The sequence below is a fragment of the Bos mutus genome, chromosome 5, assembly GCF_027580195.1.
Source record: "Bos mutus isolate GX-2022 chromosome 5, NWIPB_WYAK_1.1, whole genome shotgun sequence".
Classification (NCBI taxonomy): domain Eukaryota; kingdom Metazoa; phylum Chordata; class Mammalia; order Artiodactyla; family Bovidae; genus Bos; species Bos mutus.
Window position 1 is genome coordinate 111,861,517 of NC_091621.1, and position 17,124 is coordinate 111,878,640.

General features: G+C 54.8%; 1 protein-coding gene across 1 annotated transcript in view; it reads left to right on the forward strand.

Annotated features, from left to right (window-relative positions):
• Window positions 1-11,621: 11,621 nt before the first annotated feature.
• CACNA2D4 (calcium voltage-gated channel auxiliary subunit alpha2delta 4) overlaps window positions 11,622-17,124 on the forward strand; it is a 66,433-nt gene continuing 60,930 nt past the window's right edge. The window contains exons 1-5 of the mRNA XM_005895198.2: window positions 11,622-11,671; window positions 12,022-12,132; window positions 13,851-13,932; window positions 15,210-15,326; window positions 16,932-16,991. Coding sequence (XP_005895260.2) covers window positions 11,622-11,671; window positions 12,022-12,132; window positions 13,851-13,932; window positions 15,210-15,326; window positions 16,932-16,991 — 420 coding nt within the window. The remainder of the gene's footprint in view (window positions 11,672-12,021; window positions 12,133-13,850; window positions 13,933-15,209; window positions 15,327-16,931; window positions 16,992-17,124) is intronic.

The following is a 17,124-nucleotide window of genomic DNA, read 5'->3' on the forward strand; positions in this document are numbered from 1 at the left end:
CCCTGGCCAGAGGCCGGATGGGAAAGAAGAGAGAGGACCTTGTGAAGATAAAGATACAGTCTTGATTTTGCTGCTAGGGACACAGCCCCAGGAGGAGTCCCGACCTTGTCTGGGACACCACCTCGTGCTCTGGGGACTTCCTCTGCCACCCCTCCCCCAGCCCCACGCTCTCCCCACACCCAAGGGCATGGGCATTAGTCAACCTTCAGAAGTCAGTGTTTATTTATAAAGCTGCTACTGCTGCTTCCAGCATCTGAGAGCATTTTGCAGGCATTAATTAAGGAAGGTTCCCGAAAGCCCAAGAGGGAAGGGAAGAGGGGCCTGGGGTCGACAGGGACCGGTTCCCCAGCTGGGGGCCCTCCCTGTGTTTCCCTGTAGCTTCTCAGTCTCCTCAGGACATGCATGTGTGTACACACATGCACACATGTGCGCGCACATGTACACGCATGCAAGTGCACACACATGCACACACATGCCACAAAGATGCCCATCGTGTTTGCGTGCACACCCATCAGCCCACTGGCACCCTTCCTAACTGCCCATCCTACCCCTGGCGGAATCTCCTGAGCCTCCCTGAGCAGTGACCCCTGTAGTCTGACCCCACTGCCCAGGGGGGCGCCCCACAGTCACCCCACACCCCTTCCAAAACCCACTCTGGAAGCCCCTTTCAGCTCCAGTCCCCTCCCTCGTGGTGGGGAAGTTTTCCTTGAGGCCAGAGGGTTGGGAGTGGAACCCCAGGACTAGAAGGGGGTTCAGAACCCAGCAGCCGCTGGAGTGGCCCCTGGGGTGCACGGCAGAGCGCCCCAGGATTAACAGCAGGGATGTATTGTCTGGGATCTGGAGGCCGGAAGTCAGGCGGAGAAGCCAGCAGCTCTGGCTCCTTCTGAGGGACAACTGGTCCACACATCTGCTCACCTCTGGTGGCTTTCGGCCATCTAAGGGTGTTGGGGGCAGATGGGAGGGGGCTTCTCAGGGCTCAGAGCCACCACCTGGGCTCTGCTTCCCCCTCACGCAGTGTTACCCCTCCCCATGCCTCTGCCCCAGAGTCCCCTCCAGAAGGACATCCGTCGTGGAGGATGAGGGCCCATGCTGCTCCACGAACTCCGAGTGAGGTCACATCCGCAGGTCCCAGGGGTTAGGACCTCGGCTTACAAATCTGGGTGGGGGGCACCATTCAACCCTCACCGCTGTGTTTCTCTCCTGAATTTCACACAAATGGGTCACGTAGCCATGGTCCTGGTGGCCTTCTCCAGCTCCCGTGCTCCACTCCACACCGGCTTCTTGTCTGAGAGGTTGGTTTCGAGGACCTCTGAACTGCTAGACCCGGGGCGGACCTTCGAGGGCGTCCAGGCAGCACTGCTGTGAGCACTTCTGTGCACGGCTCCCGGTGCAGGTCCGAGCTTGTTCCTGAGAGCGGAGGGGTCGCCGGGAAGCAGCCCCCGCCCAGATAGGCTGCAGATGGTGTCCCGTGACTCCCCACCCCAACAGCAGCCCCTCCAGTTCTAACCCATCCCCTCTGATGTGGCGCGTGGTGTCCGGTGGTCTAGCTTGTGTTTCCCAGGTAACTCCAGATGTGGAGCACGGGTTCTGCACGTGTGGTCCTGGCCGCACACACGTGGTCTTGGGGCCACGCTCCAGCACTTTCTTGCCCTCTTTTCAGTGTGGGTTTGTCCCCATCCTATTCGCGTCCCCGTGGAGTCTTTTGCTGGAGAGAGAGACGCCTTCTCAGTCTATTGTCTTTCGATCTTCTATTGGTTCATTTTGACACAATTATAAATGCTCTTAATCTTAAAGAAGCCCAAGTCATTAAATTTTCTCTTACAATTTAGTGCTTTTTGTGTTTTAAGAAATCCTTGCCAAGCCCAGGGTGTGTATTTTTAATTTACGTCATTACGATCATGTTACAAATCCTTCTTCCCACGAGAACTGTTTACACTTTTCATCCTTCGCCGTCTGCACATGGAATCTGCCGTTTCCAGTCAGCTGTTTGTCCCCACAGCCCCTCACCCTGCGCGCTCCCTGCGGTCACTCCTGTGTCGCACTGGACGGTGCTGCTGGGGGTGGGAGCGCCCGGTCCAGGGAACCTCTGTCCTCACTCTGGGCGGCTGTTCAGAACTTGGTCCCCAAGCTGACCCATCCTTCCCTCTGCGGAGGGCAGCACAGCTAAGGGGGTGCTCCAGGTGCCGGGACCGCCAGGCAGAGACCTGGACCCGCAGGCCTGGGACGCAGCCTAGGGACCTGCATTTCCGGCAGGCTCCCTGCAGGGCTCTGATCCGCAACCAGATTTCTTCTACTCCAGGAGCATTGATTGGACACTTGCTGTATATATCTGTACTGATTCAGTGCTGGGAATAGTGAACAAAGCAAACAGGCTTCCTCTGAGAGGAGAAGATGAATAACTGATGGAAGAGATGAGAGTGATGTTCAGATGGCCACACTCACCTCGGGTTAGAAGTTTCTCGTGTGTCCGCCTCCTTGGCAGCCTGTGGGCTTCCCCCTCCCGGAGAGAGCCCTGCTATCCTCGTGGCTCCAAGCTCTCAGCCCCGACAGAGCCAATGTATGGCAGGAGGGTTTGCTGGGTCCTGACAAGAAGAGAAAATGAGAAATGGACGGGGATGGGGGGAGCAGGGGTAACAGATGGGAAAAGTGAAGAGGGTCCCAGATGGCTCACAAAGTTGCATGGTATGTGGCTTCTCCAGGGGACCAGGCATGCATGCGCGGTAAGTTGCTTATCCGTGTCTGACTCTGCAACCCCATGGACTGCAGCCCACCAGGTCCAAGGGATTCTCCAGGCAAGAATACTGGAGTGGGTTGCCATGCCCTCCTCCAGGGGATCTTCCAGACCCAGGGATCAACCCTGTGTCTCTTATGTCTCCTGCATTGGCAGGCAGGTTCTTTACCACTGTGCCACCTGGGAAGCCCCCAGGGAACCAGGAGGCCCCACGAAAGGAGAGATCAAGGCAGTGAGCCGGAAGAACAGAGAGCACGGGACCCAGAGGCCGGTGGTCACGGTCGAGTGAGCCTGCAAACACCTGGCTGCAGAGGCCCTGGGTGCCCCCCTCTCGCTGCCCTCTGCCTCCCGCCCCCACACTCTCCCCCTCCCGCTCAGAGGAAATGAGGACACGGCTTAGGCTAAGAGGGATGAGCCTCTAGCTGCACTTCCCAAAATTGCTGAGAGGCTCCCCCGGCACCAATAGCTGCCTGTGCTCGCTCACGTGTGGCTCCCACACAGCTGCTGACGCTTGGGGTGGGCAGAAGAGCTGCACGGCTGCCCCCCGCCAGGCCTCCCCCCTACCCACCCGGGATGTGTCACAGCACCCTCCCCATCGAGGGCGACTGGCCTGCTGATCGGCCGCGGTGTGAGGACAGTGACAAGACGGGAAGGGCCAGGGTGGCTGCAGGACCCCGTGATGAGGGGGTTCTGCAGAGCTCGGGCAGGGAGCGGGGATGAACCATACACAGTCCTCCAGGCCCGGGCCTCATCCTCTGGGGGGGTGGAACTGAGAGCCCTAGAAACGAGGGGTGTTACTCTCCCTTTCCACTAGCACCTCTGCCACTCTTTCTCCAGGTAGAATCAGGAATCCCTTCCTTGGAAGCACCCAAGGGCAATGTGGACTGAAACTCCAGTCCCCTGTACCCTAGGGAAGACCTGGGACACCCCCCGGAGGACACTGGCCAGTGAAGTCGCCTCCTCCTTTCTTCCTGGAGCACAGGGTCTCTTCTTCAAGGAGCAGGCACGCTAGCTCCCCTGAAGGCATCCTGGGCTGGAGGGTTGCCCATCAGTCAATGCACAGGAAGAGAACTTATGTGTGAACAGTAATGGAGGCCGTTTCTCAGCACCATCTCCCGCACTAAGAACTTGGTCAGAACCTCATCCGTGCTCAGGCGTGCGGCAGGCACGCTGTCCGAGCAACACCTGGCCTCTTGGTCTTCCTTGGTACCAACGCCAACCCCAGGTGAGACCCTGGGACTCGTTAGACCCGGGGATGGGGACCGTCCCCCTCCCATCTCTCCAGCCCACCTTATACCTCCGGGTGACAGTGTTGCTCACTTCTGGCCGGTATGTCAGAGCTAAAGTCTGCCAGCAGAGGGGGCCAGTGAGACTCTAGGGAGAATGTGTGCCTTCCTGCTAAAAAGAATAGAAGCATGTGGCAAGGCCCTTCTTTCTCCTGCCTTGAACTCATATGCGATGTCTGGAAGGGCAGCAGCCATCTTGTGACAATGAGGTAACAAGTGTCACAAGAGGATGAACACAGAATACAAAGGAGGGGAGAGTGGAGAGATGAAGCACCCAGACCTTGGCTCTGTGCTGACAGTCCTCCTTTGTTAGCTGGGCTTCCTGTTACCTGCACTGAATACATACTTGCCCTACACAGATAGGGAATGTCATCTCTGTTCCACAGACAAGGATAATGGGGTGCCCTGCATGACAATGCTGAAGAAATGAGCTAGAATTCAGACCCAGAACCCAGACACCAGAGCCTGAGCTCTTATTGCCTATGAGTCTGTTAAACAAATGAGTCGTTTAAGTAAGATTGCAAGGAAAATGTTTGTTCTATTTAAAAGGATAATTACAGGCTAATTACCAATGAGTCCTGCCTTCCTATTAAATTCAGTGCAGTGGCCCCAGCTCTAAGGACAGATGCATCCTTCCCTGGTGGTGGTCACTTGGATCACTCCTCCCCAGAGGATCTGGGACTTACCAGGCTGAGCAAATGCAAACCCTGTTGTGGGGCCGGAGCTCAGGGCAGTCTGGGCGGACACCATACCCCAGCCCAGTCCAAGCCACCCAGTCCAAGAAGGAGCCGAGGCCACCAGGGGAGCCTCTGCCCTGAGTCCCACCTGCAATTACAGGCAAAGACCAGGCACCAGGCCTCCAGCACTTTCTGGAGCCCTCTCTTCTAGCTGCCACTCGAGCCCACTTGGTCAAGGTTGGCAGTGGCTGGGAAGACAGAAGCTGTGGGTTCCCTCTGTGTCCCCTCAGTGAAGCACGGTCCTGTCCTGCCCCCGTGGTGCTGCTCAGCCTCTGCCCTGGACCGTGTCACATTCCCACGTGTCACCCCCAGCCCAACTCTGAGCCAGCCCTCACTTGTGGGTGCGGGAGGGACTCAGTGGCTGGCAGCTGGTCTCGTTTCCCCTTGTGACCTCTCTGTGCTGCTCCTGGGTCTGAGAGAGCATGGAAATTCACCAAGTTCTTTTCCAGCAAGTCCCCCTAGCTTCCCAGGCCCCTCGGGGCCTCCCTTCTCCTTTCCCTCCCCCTAAACACACTCACTTCCTCTAACAGGTATTTATAGACCCAGCAGGTCCCCAAGGGGCCTCTCTGGGCAACCGGCGGCCTGCCTGGCCAGGCCAGACTCTAATGAGCACACACCTGCTGCCCCGGGCTTTGAAGGGTCCGAGACTCTATAGGCAGAAGGCGGGGGTCTGGTGTCCCACAGCGCCAGCAAATCCAGCTTGACACCAGGGTGATGCTGGGCCTGTGACCTGCATCCAAGGCATGGTTCCTGTAACCGCAGGGTGGTATGGGGCTGGAGGAGGTGCATGGCAGTTAGACACACAGCACCCTGCTTCCTGGCCTTATTTCTCTGTCCCTCCTCCTGGGTTAAGAGTAGGATTGGCCATGTGTGATTAAAGGCACTGGGAATCTGAGCCCAAACTCTCCTGGGCCAGAGTCTCCAAATCTCCAGGAGCCGGAACCAGTGCCTTGTAGCAGTGAATGTTTTAACTGAGAAGCGGTCTCCGGGGATCTGAGTAGGGGTCCAGACACATGGCCCTGCCCAGGGCAGCTGCAGATGTGCCCTTTTCTCCAGCTTTTAAAAAACCCACTCACCATCTTAATCATTTCTAAGTATACAGTTCAATACCACTAAGTACCCTTCAGTATTCTTGCCTGGAGAATTCCATGGACAGAGGATCCTAGCGGGCTACAATCTGTGGAGTTGCAAGAGTCAGACATGACTGAGCGACTATCTCACACACACACACACACATTCATACCACCATGCGAGCATCTCCAGAACTCTGCATCTTGCAAAACTGAAACGCCACCCTCACCAACACTAACCCCCAGCCCCTGGTATCACCCTTCTACTACTGTCTCTATGACTCTGACTCCTCCAGGGACCTCTTACAAGCGGAATCACACAATACACGTCCCTCTTTGTCTGGCTTATTTTACTGAGTACAATGTCCACAAGTCCCCTCCATGGTGCGGCAGGTGTCAGAGCTTCCTTCCTTAAGGCTGAACCACATCCCCCTGTGTGCACAGACTGCTCTGTTTACCCACCATCTGTTGATGGGCACCTGGGCCCCCCAGCTCGTGGTGATTGTGACTGAAGCTGCTCTGAGTGACAGCTCTTCCTGTAGGACAGCTCAGCCCATCCAGGTTTGCAGGCCCGGGGATCAGTATCTGCTGTGTCCTGCTGGTGCGACTGCAGTGCCTGAGGTTTCCCCAGTACCCTATTCACCTCTTTGTAAATGTTCTTGTTGTTGTTCAGTTGCTTAGTCGTGTCCGACTCTGTGACCCCATGGACTGCAGCACACCAGGCTTCCCTGTTCTTCACCATCTCCTAGAGCTTGCTCAAACTCATGTCCATCGAGTCAATGATACCATCCAACCATCTCATCCTCTTTCACCCCCTTCCCCTCCTGCCTTCAATCTTTCCCAGCATCAGGGGCTTTTCCAATGAGTCGGCTCTTCACATCAAGTGGCCAAAGTATTGGAGCTTCTGCTTTAGGACCAGTCCTTCCAATGAATATTCAGAGTTGATTTTCTTTAGGATGGACTGATCTGATCTCCTTGCTGTCCAAGGGACTCTCAAGAGTCCTCCCCAGAATCACAATTCGAAAGCATCAATTCTTCGGTGCTCAGCCTTCTTTATGGTCCAGCTCTCACATCCATACATGACTACTGGAAAAACCATAGCTTTGACTATTCGGACTTTATTGCCAAAGTGACATCTCTGCTTTTTAATATGCTCTCTAGGTTTGTCATAGCTTTTCTTCCAAGGAGCAATCATCTTTTAATTGTAAATAGTCCCTTTAATAAACTCTTTCCAAGTCAATTGAATTGTCATCCCCCCCTTCCAGGACTTGTCCAATAGAAATAGGGGCAGAGGGCAAGCAGGGCCACGGAGGGGGCTCAGGCCCCTTGTGGAGCCGCTGTGGTGCAGCAGCTGGCAAGACACGGGCCTGGGAGGAAGCTGGGTCAGCTCGTGATGGCCCTGGGACTGTGGAACAAGCGTTGGCTTTTACTCTCATTGATGTGGGCAGCTGCTGGGTCCTCTGAGCAGAGTGACATGATCTGACTTACGTTTTCAGATGGCTTCCATGGACCTCCCTGGCAGTCCAGTGGTTAAGAGTCTGCATTTCCACTTCAGGGGACACAGGTTCAATCCCTGGTTGGGGAACTAAGATCCCGCATGCCGGAAGATGTGGCCAATAAATAAATAAATATTTAAAAACAAAAATAGTAAAAGGACTCAGTGGGGTGATTGGAGGAAAGTTTCTTTTCCAAAGAAACCCAGAGTCCAGCCCCTGTGCTGCAGGTAAATCAAGCAGCCCATGAGGAGGGGAAGCAGGTCTCCCAGCCTCAGCCCCTGCTGAGGTCCCAGCCAACAGCCAGCACAGACCTGCAGGACATATGAGCAAACCCTCCTGTAGATGGACCCTCCAGCCCCCACTGAGCTGCCCCAGCTGACACCACGTGGGATACCAATGAGCCTTTTCTGTGCAGCCTTGCTCAAAACACACACTCAGGAGCTAAAGAGATAATTGCTTTTATTTTTAAGCCACTAAGTATAACTTTGCAATAATAAACAATGAGAGTCTCACTACTTACCAAAAAAGTGTTTACAGCATTATATACCCATGGTTCTCTGCTTTTGCTCCTTCTGTTTCTCCTATCCTATCCGTTCTGTATAACAGTCCCTTCAAGAGTCTCCAACTGGTGAACTCCTGTTCATCCTTTAAAGCCCAATTCAGATGTCCCTTTCACTATGGAGGCCTTCCCTAAAATTGCTCCTTGCCTTCTTCCCACCACAAGGAAAGAATAAATGTCTCTTGTATCCGTACTATGCTGCTAAGTACTTCACTTAGGCATGACGGCACTCAGCCGAGTGGTGGCTTTGAGACCAGGGTCCCTGGATAGACTCTAAGTATTTATCTCAAGCATCACGTCCACCCTTCCTTCCAGTCTGTGCCTCACATCTCCAGGGCATGGTGGGGGGCTGACACCAGGAAGATTCCCTAGAAAAGAGGGTTAAATTTAGGGAAGTTGAGATGAAAGCCTGAAATACTCTTCCCCTTGTGGGAATAAACGCTGGATGTAAGAATAAAGCCAGATGTAAGTTCTCTCCTTCCTGGCCGACAGCTGAGGGCTGAGCCCTGAGGTCTGAAGGTCAGAGGCCTCTCTGAGTTTGGTAATGCCCTTAGCTATTGCTCTGGTCATTTTATTCCTGCTAAGAAATGCCCCCTCTGAAGGACTCAACTCTGAAGCCCTCTGCCCTCCCCACCAAGCCCCTGCAGCCCTGGGGAGCCATAAGTGGTGCAGTAAGGGGACCCATAGCTGGAGCGGGCCAGAGTGGACAATGTGTGCACAGCGAGTTGTGTCTTAGAGATGCTGGAAAGGCGTGTTTCTTTACACAGCCTGTGAGGGCAGCACCCAGTGCTTTACCCACCACCCTAACATCACATCAGCCTGTTTCTTTGCAAGAAGTCTGCGGGCTTCCCAGCAGATCTGAGGGGCTGGGGAACCAATCACCCCCGTGTCTGTGATGTGGACAGATCTTCCTAGCAGCTCCAGGGCCTAGAGCGTCAGAGTCAGGCAGCGGCCGCAGTGAGCAGGTGCTAGAATGGGGCGGGGCGGGCCAGGGGATCATGGCTCACGTCACGTGGGGGGTCACCCACAGCAGACACAGAACACGGGTGCAGAGGGAGGCATAAAAGGGAGCATTTATTTAAAATAACAGAGTCTGGGGGAGGGAGTAATTAGGAGCTTGGGATTAACAGACAAACACTACTATATATAAAATAGATAAACCAGGCCCTACTGTGTAGCACAGGGAAATATATTCAATATCTTGTAATAACCTATAATGGAAAAGAATCCAAAAGAAGTGGTCTGTGTGTATGCATAACTGAATCACTTTGCTATACACCTGAGACATTATAAATCAACTATATTTTTTTTAATTGAAAAAACAAAAAATTAAATTAAAAAATAAAATGAAAGAGTCACTCCAAATGACAAACTTTAAGAAGTGGATGAATACCACAAAAATCACGAAACCTAGAAAAGTCACAGATTCTTTTTATTTGCTAATTGACCAATACCCCTCTGTGGCACTTTTTCTAAATTTGTTATGATTCATAATGAAGCGTATGCAGAATTCCCCTGAAACCCAGCATTCCTAGGAGCTAAATTCCAGCATCTATAGCGATCACTGCCCCTCCAGACACGCAGCACTGACTCCCCACCAGGGATGCACAGGAGTTTGTCTTGGGAACCCTTGCTTCTCCGGGCATTTCTCTGCTTTTGTGGCAGCCCCACGCCCCACTTTGCAGGAAGCAGCGAGTTTGATCAGGACAAGATGCACCAACCAAGAAGCACTCTGACCAGTGGCAGGGGTGGATGTGGCCTCATAAGGCACCATTGCCAGTTTGGGCCCCCAGAGACAAGAATTTTCATCAAATCCTGTTATGTGTAATTCCTGTCGGAAGAGAAGACAGCATATGTCATGTTTATAATTATGGGCAATCAGTGTCGACTGCTTCCTAACAGGAGCACCAGGCCTGGAGAGAACCAGGCCCTCACCGACCGCTTTATCCCATCGTGGGTAGAATCTTCTGCAGACAAGCTTGTGGTCTTGCTTCCCTCCCCTCCTGCACACTGCCAGTGCGGGACGCTGTGAGGTGGTCACGCTCCTGCTGGGGCGTGGTCCAGTTGTGGGGCAGCAGCCCTGAGGGCAGGCGGTGAGTGTCCCTGGAGCCACCCTGCCAGGATGGCTGGAGACAACAGTCTAGGTGGCTACACAAGCCAGACTCATTGTATCCTTCGGGGAGCAAGCTCCACCCCTGGCAAAGGTCATGAGGAAGGAGGCTTGGCATACGCAAAGGTGGGATCGAGCCTCAGGAGTCTCCCTGGAAATTCTCGAGCAATCTACCCCCAAAACCAGAGTCTGCCTACTTTCTGCTTTGTGCTTTCACTTACACCTCTGACTTTACGGGGGGCTGTCCCCCACTATCTCTCTGAAAAAAGAGTTAGCTTACAGCTCCAGTTAATAATTCCTGGGTGTGACAGTGTTTCAACCTACAAACTCCCTTGGAAGTCCTCTAGCCTGCCTGAATAGGTTTTTCTGGCCACATGTGATTGCTCAGAGCCTCCAAACTGTGAGAGGCATGAGATGTTCTAAACTGTCTAAATACAGATTCCTTTGAGCAGTTAAAAGATTGATTAGAAATTGTATTGGTGAAGGGAGTTTCACTTGTTGGGCCAATGTTTGCTGCTAAGTCTCCATATCCCTTACCTGCTGTGTCCCTGGCAGTGTATTGATTAATAGAATTGGTGTAAGTAGTAGCTTTAATGTTTGTAACCTAGGACCCTTGAGTTAATTCTTTTTCTTGTTATAGCCCACCACACCTTTGCTCTGTAGGAATGCAACTTTATCTAATGCTTTTTGGAGGCTGGCGCCTGACTTTAGAATAATCACCTTTAGAGAAAAAGGCCTCCGGGCCAGAAGATGATGCAAATCACCTAAACTTTTGCATATGATAAGTTTGCAGGAAGAAAGCCTGGCTTACTGCATGACTCTACCCCTTCCCCCATTATCCTCTATGCATAACTTAAGGTATAAAAACAACTTTGGAAAAAAGTGCGGGCCTTGTTCACCGAAACTTGGTCTCAACATGTCGTTCTTTCTCTTACCTTCTGGCTGAATTATTCAGCCTCTTTTCTCCACTGAATTTCCTCACTGAGTTATCCTTATTTCAGCCTCTTTTCTCCACTGAATTTCCTCACTGAGCTATCCTCATTCTATTACTCTTTATATCCTTAATTAACGTTTAATTAAGCAATTGTTTCCTGATCCTCGCCAACGCCGTCCCCGCTTCGAATTCCCTGGATCCACCGGGGCTGGACCCAGGCAGTATCCCTGCTTGGCTTCCTCTCGGCTGAACCCCTGTGGCCCACAGTCCCCCCAGCTCCACCTAGGATGGGGGAAGTCAGACAGAGGACCTGAGATGCAGATGGACATAGGCCTTGACCAGCAGTGGCTGGACGTGCATTAGGGGCTGGATCTGTGCAAGGGGTGGGGAGGGCGGGGGCGGGGGGCTGGAGCGTCCCAGAAAATGGGTCCCCGACCTAGAACCAGGTGAGACGTGGAGGACTTGGGGCCATTGGCTGTGGACATTACCTGTGACCTGGCCAAAGGCAGCAGGCTGGACGTGGGAGCCCACGTAGAGACACCCTGTCCCCTCGCCTCCCTGAGCAAACGGGGATGCTCACATGGGTCCCAGGATGGCTCTGAGCTTTCAGGAGCAGATTCATCACAGGGTCAGGGTCGCTCTGTCGTCTCCTGGGTCCAGAGACTGGTCTGCCTCTGTGACGCGGGAGACTGAGGCTCATGCGTGGTGAGCTGGCCCCCACTTCTGAAACCAGGATAATCCCACTGAGGTCCCTGACTCCACCCTCCTGCTGCCGGGCGGGGATTAGAGAAGAGGCCGGCGGATTAACTGGCTCATTCTGTTCCAGCCTCTCCAGTCAGCCCCTCTCCTGGGAGCCTGCTGCTCAGGTGGGGCCACCCCTCTGCGAGACAGACAGGAGAGCCCCCTCCTTACGCACAGACACTGCAGCCAGGACCCTACTGGAAGCTGGGGAACCACAGGCTTGTCCAGACCCAGAAGCAGAAGGTGTGGGCCGTGCGAGGGGTCTGGGCAGACAAAGCTCAGGGTCTGAGGCTGCTCCCCAGCCTCATCCCACATGGGCACCATGCCTGGGCCCCCCAGCAACCACACAGACCCCAGCCCCATCCCTGTGACCTGGGCCTCCCTGCGGAAGATGGCGATCCTCCTGTGTCTGCTGTCCAGCACGTCCCTGTCCCCCACACGGGGGCAGGTCAGGATCCCTGTGGAAACGTAAGCCTCGAGGCCAGCTCCCCGCCCCAGATACCCTTTCCCCCCTCTCCTCCCCAGCCCATCTCAGTCCTCGCCCCCCTCCAGATCCCCTGGGGCTCGGCCACCCAGTCCCCCTGTCCATTTCCCCTGTGAACTTCTCTTCCCCAAATCTCTGCCATTTGGGGCCCCACCCCTACCCCTCCCCAGACCTGATCATGGAAGCCCCCACGACTCCTGGCACCCCCAGCACCTGCGGGGTGATCGCAGGATGAGAGGTTGGAGTGGGAGCTGAGTTGCTGGAAGTGACCATCAGGGTCCCCCAAGGATTTGCCAGGAAACCCACATCTCGACATTATGAGGGTAAACAGGCCTAAACTGACCACCACCTGTGCAGCCAGGAGTCAGGGGGAGTGAAGGGGGGTTCCCCATTCCCTTTTTACACCTGTCTGCCTCCCTCTTGGCCCCAGTCCTACATTCTGTCACTAAGAGCAGCTCCAGGGAAGTTTCCAGTCATTCACAACTGTGTATAAAGTACTGTGTGGCTCCCTGGGGGTGTCTGGTCTTTAGTGCTCAGTTCTGGTGGCTCCGTTAAATACAGTTCCAGTTGGGATGGGTGCAGAGCATCCTGGACTAAAGGGGCTACCTGTTCATCACACCTGAGCCCAGCATGAGTCAGATTGCTGTCAGCCTTGGCCTTACAGAAGGGGGCCCTGCAGCCCATGGATGCCCAGGGTTTGTGTGGGGCTGAGCTGAGCATGAGGTTTGCAGTTCACTGTCCCCACGGAGAGGGTCCCACCTCTACTTTGTCACCTGCCTGTGGCCCCAACCTCCCAGACACAGCTCAGAGGCTTGGCCTCTCTGCCTCACACCCCGCCACCGAGCCTTTAGAAGAGGAGTCGTGGCCCCAGGGTGACCCTGCAAGGGGCAGCTGGAGGACAGCTGGCCGAGAAGCTGCATCTGTGCACGTCCTCAGGGTTTCCCGCCCAGCCTGCCCACCCCCAGCCTCGTTCCTTTCTCTCTAGTCCTCGGGGTGTGGGGTTAAGGCTTGGCTCCGGGTGGTCAGCTCTGCCCCTCAGCGGGGTCCTAGCCAAGGTGCTCTGATCATAGTGTAACTGTTGAGTCCTGACGGGCCCTCTGGGTCCCTGCCCTACAGAGGGTGGACTGTGTTGGTGTGTTCTCCTGGGTGTACGGCACTGTGTAATTTGTGTGTGCCTGTGTGTGTCCATGTCTACGTGTATGTCTATGTTATTTGTGTCCCTGCATGATTGTGCAGGTTTGTGTATGTGCAACAGTGGGTGTCTCTGCGTGTAGACACAGGCTTCCTATGTGCATGCGTCTGTGTGCATCTATCTGGGTGTGTGTGCATGCATGTGTACGTGTGTGTGTGTGTGCATGTGTGCATCTTTGTGTCTATGTGTGTGTGCATGTGTGTATGTGCTTGTGTGTATACATGAGTGAATCTTTGTTTCTCCCTGTGTGTATATGTATGTGCATGTATGCATGCATGTGTGTGCAAGGGTCTGTGGATGGGTTGTATATGTGTGTGCATGTGTACATGCATGTGTGTCTGCACACGCATGTGTGCATCTGTGTGTGTGCGTGTATACATGCACATGTGCATCTGCACATGCGTGTGTACATCTGTCTCCGTGTGTGTACGTGCACGTGTGTGCATTCATGTGTGTGTGCATGTGCGTGTGAGTGCATGCATGCACACTTGTACTCCTTCTGTCTGGCAGAGTGAAGCTGTGGGCAGACACCTTTGGCCGGGACCTGTATGACACTGTCACCAAGTACTCGGGCTCCCTCCTGCTGCAGAAGGTCAGTGCCACCCAGGGCAGCTGGGCAGTCAGCCAGGTGGTCAGAGCCAGGGACTCCGTCCAGGTGGGGAAGCAGGATGTCTGTGCTTATGAAGGGCCCTGGGGGCCATCTAATCCAATCCCCATTTCAGATGGTGAAACTGAGGCCCAGGGAGAGGAACGATTTGCCCGAGACACAGAGCAAGCTGGTGGGATGTCAGCTCAGGGGCCAGGAAGCCAACACTGAGATGGGATCAGGGAACAAGAGATTGTGGGGGTGAGGGACTGACCGGAGAGGGAGTGAGTGGGCCAGATGCAGGCCCCACACTGGGGAGCAGGAAGGGGCCAGCAGAGAGCCGCCCACTCAGTGCTCCACCCTGCCTGCCACGGTGTCCTGGCTGCAGGGCCCCTGGGCAGGAGCTGGCCACCACCCCCCATGAGTAGTTCACTGCTCTGTCGATTAAAGATGACCCACCAGCTTCTCACTAGACCCCTCAAGCTCCAGTCCCCCTAGCATCGCGACTTCCAGACCATCACAAAGGAGGGTACTGCTGTCCTACTGCCCATGGCCGAGTGTCCATGTTCCCCATCTTATCCCCTCTGCAGCTTCAGATTGTTTCTTAAGCACTGCTGAAAGGAGCCTCTGGCTTTTAAGGTCATGCCTGTCCCCTCCGGCTGTCCTAGTCCTGGGCAGGTAGCAATGCCAGCTCCCCCCAACTCCCCTCACTCTCCCCACCGCCACACCAGCCCCTCAGCCAAGCAAGTTTCTTCCGATTTTCTCCTTCCTCTGACTCATGAGGGAGCTGGAGCCATGACTGTTTGGGGTAAAAGCCATGGACTTGCAGTTTGGGGAACTAAGCAACTTGTGCCCAGGTGGCTTCCCAGGGCCCAGACAGTGACTCAGTGGCCCTCTTAGTGCCCAGGCTCACTGGCCGAGGGTCAGGCAGTGCCCAGCCCTGCGGCTCATAGGCTGTGGGGGGCACACCAAGATCTTGGACCTCGCAGCCCCTGAGAGCCATCCCTGGAGGCAGCATGTGGAGGCCCAGCCCCTGAGCAGCTGTGTGACCTCAGTTGAGTTTCACGACCTGTCTGAGCCTCAACCTCTCCCTCTGACGGATGTGAATCAGAGGACGTCTGATAAGAGAAGTCACTTGTCATCTGCAGGAGAGGTTTTGGAGGAGACAGGGCCATCCTGGCCCCGGTGTGGACATCCAGTGGGAGGGCGGAGACTGCTAGCCATCCGGGTGGACTTCTGGGTCCCAGAAAACAGGTGTGTGTCTCCATGTGTCTCCTGAACAGAAATACAAGGACGTGGAGTCCAGTCTGAAGATCAAGGAGGTGGACGGCTTGGAGCTGGTGAGGAAGTTCTCAGAGGACATGGAGACCATGCTCCGCAGGAAAGTGGAGGCTGTCCAGGTGCTCAGCCTGGGGTCTGGGGGTCTGCCCACCCCAGACACCAAACACCCGCCCTGGGCCCTCCCACTCACATCACCTTCCACCCCATAGCTCTGTGAGCCACCAGACCCTTGTAAAGGAGGTGGGGTGGGGGCAAGGGGAGAGAGAGGAGGGCTGGGGTGGGTGCCCTGCCTTAGGGAACAGCGTCCAGGGCTGGAGGGTCAGCCCATGGTGTCAAGAAAGACCTGCATCATGATTTCAGGTTCAGTGGTGGGACGGGGTGCAGAGTGAGGGCCCAGGAGTCACCGCTGAGTGAATGGTGGGTGGGGGCAGAGGGTGGGAGGGCCATGGGGTGACTGACTGCCTGTGAAGTGAACCCCCTCCCCGCCCTTCCCTGCCCTCCTCCCCTCTTCCTCTCCACCATCCCCCTTCTCCCCTCCTCCCTTTTTCCCCTCCTCCCCCTTCCCTCCAGGGTCACAGCCACAGACCCTCCATGAGGGTGCCATGGGGAATCTCCTGCAGAGCAGCACTAAATAACCTTTGCCCCGTGGAACTTCTTCATCTTGCCCTCAGCCACGAGGGTTGGGTGCAGGGCAGCAAGGATTGCTCTGCCCAGTTCACAGGAGGATAAACAGAGACCCAGAGGGTGGCAAATGATGTAAAATCCCATCTTCCTGGTAATAAATGCCCTGCTGTGTCTCTACTTCTATTTACTGCACCTTTTCTTTCCTTTATCTTTTTTCTTTTAAGCTATTTGTTTATTTATTTGGCTGCACTGGGTCTTAGTTGCAGCATGTGAGATCAAGTTCCCTGACCAGAGATCAAACCTGCAGCCCCTCCACCGGAAGCTTGGAGTCTTTACCACTGGATGACCAGGGAACTCCTCTTTGTATTTTTTAATATATTTTATTTATTTATTTATTTTTGGCTGCTCCATGAAGCATTTGGGATCTTAGTTCCCCAACTGGAGATCAGCCCCAAACCCCTTGCAGTGGAAGCGCAGTCTTAACGACTAAACCCTCAGGGAAGTCCCAATGACTTTAATTTTTAAAGCAGTGTTAGGTTGACAGCAAAATTGTGAAGAAAGCACAGAGTTCCCATTTACTCCCCTGCCCTCACAAACACAGCCTTCCCAGCTGCCAACACCCCCACCAGGTGGTACACTTGTACAATCAACGAATGGACACCGATGCGTCATTGTCACCTGAAGTCCGTAGTCTGCTTGAGGGTTCACTCTTGGGGGTGTGCATCCCAAGGGTTTGGACGAACATGTAATGACATGTACCCACTGCCATAGATCACAGAGTAGTTTCACTGCCTTGCAAAGTCCTGCTCGCCCCTGGCCACGGCTGACCTCTGGGCTGTGTCCCCAGGCTTCTGTGTCTGACCTTCCCTGGAACACTGTGTAGCTTAAAGGACCCTGGGTGTCGCCTTGCAGACTGGTCTCCTGTCCTGTGACCTGCGTCTGCCTTTTGGCCACTGAGACTAACGCTGCTGTGCACGTTCGGTGCAGGCGCTGGTCTGAGTGTCTGTCCCTGGTTCTCGTGGGTGGATCCCTGGGAGTGGACCTTACGGGGCCCCTGGCCTCCTTTCCCCACTCACTCTCCCCTCGTGTCCCCACCGCAGAATCTGGTGGAGGCTGCCGAGGAGGCCGACCTGAACCACGAATTCAACGAGTCCCTGGTGGTGAGTCCTCCTGCCCCACAGCCCTGGGAGTTACGACAACTAAAGTCCCAAAGCCCTTCAGGCGGGGTCCCCTGAGGATGGCACATGGGGCGAGGGTCGGGGGGAAGACGCCCGGCATCATCTTTCAATGCAT